General features: G+C 52.1%; 1 protein-coding gene across 1 annotated transcript; it reads right to left on the bottom strand.

Moving 5' to 3' along the window:
* Positions 1-58: 58 nt before the first annotated feature.
* Positions 59-1,240, bottom strand: NEDG_01252 (uncharacterized protein; the record flags this gene model as incomplete). Its single annotated transcript, XM_067688670.1, has 1 exon — positions 59-1,240. One exon carries the CDS (start codon positions 1,238-1,240, stop codon positions 59-61), a length of 1,182 nt encoding a protein of 393 aa, XP_067543858.1.
* Positions 1,241-1,903: the final 663 nt, after the last annotated feature.

Genomic DNA, 1,903 nt, shown 5'->3' with positions numbered 1-1,903 from the left:
GTGTTGTTTCGTTTTTCACCCGCTCTTCCAAAGTCTGTGGCTTACTCCCGAACAACCCCTAGCCCGACCCCGGAGTACCAGGCAAGAGACCATGCAGCAGTCGGAGGCCTTCGTTGCTTATGCACAAACCCTGTGTACTGCCCTCTGTGCCCTCTGTGTTCGGGCTGGTTCGGGCTAGTACGTCGGCTAGGTCTTTAGACAGGTGCGTGAGGCTGGGAAGGCTGTCCAGCCACAACGCGCACGGGGGGCCGTTGGAACATATGCTTACCACCAGCTGGCCGTCCAGCTGTTCTAGGTATGGCAAACTCTCCAAACGCAGCACATGTGGCCTTTGAATGCCTAGATTGTCCAAGCATTTGATGGATGTGATCTCACAGTTGTATATGTTGACGGATATACTCTCTGTGCTTGCGCTTAGATCAACAGTCTCGCACAACCACTCGAGAAAGGAGGAAGAGGCCCAGAATAGAGATAGTGCTTTTATGTTTGGCAGAGAGATTGTGTTCGGAGTAGTTCCTGCTAACCCGCTACCTCTGCCCATATTACCTCTGCCTATGCTAACTCTGTGAATGTTACCGCAGTCTATGTAGAGTGTGCCTATACGCACACTGCTGACTGTCTGGAGAAGTTTGGCAAGCACCCCGAGTTCTTTGCGTGGTGTAAAGTTGCCTATACCTGGAACAGCAGTCCCGCTCACAGATAGCCACCGAAACACAATGCCCCGCTCTATCTGTTCCGGAATGTCTTTGGCCTCCAGGTTCTTCAAATGTATGACCACAACGGCATTCTGGTTCCTTACGATCTCCAGGCCGTGTGTTCGGGTTAGTGTTTGTAAAGAACCAGGCCCCTGGCCATTGCCATTACCAGCCCTTTTAAAAAAAGCAATGGTTGGTTCTGTTAGAGAAGAGCGTGGAATGGTCGGGGTTGGTTTTTCGGCGGGGCTGCCAGCAACCACAGCTGGTGCTTCGGGTGGGTTGGGGCATGGGTTGGGGCTGCTGCTCGGGCTGGCAATATGCGCTTTCGGGTACAGGTGCAAGTATCTGGCTGGCTGCGGTGCGTCAACACACTGTGGTAAGGCTGTGGGCCTGTCTTTGCCTGGGGCGTGTCTGGATGTGTTCTCTAGACCCTGGGCGGTTCTCCAGCTAACACACAGATAGACCGAGCACGCAACTATTCCAGCCAGAATGCCCACCGCTATTGTGCCATAGATCGCCCATATGTACATCTTTGGCTGTTGCATGAGCTTGAAAACTCTGCCCGGGGTGTAGATCAGCAAAGGATCAGTTTGATTGCTCGGGTGTTCATCCCCGAGCATGACACCAACCACGCCCAGACGCCACCCCTCTCCCTTCGGGTTAGTTCGAGAGTGGTGTGGGGCTGAGGTATAACCCGAAACCAGACACCTATGCAAAGCCGGGGGTGTGTGGTTGTTTCAGGTGTTGTGTGTGTTATTGTTGACCAAATGACATCTGCTGACCGTATACAAGTAGTGTCACACCACAATGCACTGCCCCACACCACACACCTCTCATCACTCATCTTTGTGTGCTTCGGGCGCATACTTTGTGTGTTCTTCAGGTGCATACTTTGTGTGTGTTCGGGGCATACTTTGTGTGTTCTTTCATTAGCATTTGTAAGTCTCTCACAAAAAATAAAAAGAAAGAGTCTGGGTGTGTGGGAGGGAGTGGATGCATGGAATGTTTTGCAAGAGACCAACACAAGACCACCAAAAACAACAGATCCGAACACGGAGACAGGCAAACCATAGACAGACACCCCATAGACGTTTATTCTAGATTGCGGGTAGTTCGGGTTGGATGCCCCGTGGGAAGGACAGAAGGGATGGTAGTCTGCCCATGGTTAGCTCAAACACACCCTGGTTGTTCTTGCGTATCGTGTGTCG

The sequence above is a fragment of the Nematocida displodere genome (assembly GCF_001642395.1).
Source record: "Nematocida displodere strain JUm2807 chromosome Unknown 3, whole genome shotgun sequence".
Taxonomy (NCBI): domain Eukaryota; kingdom Fungi; phylum Microsporidia; genus Nematocida; species Nematocida displodere.
The sequence above is the reverse complement of the archived record's forward strand: the minus strand, read 5'-3'. Positions and strand labels throughout refer to the sequence as shown.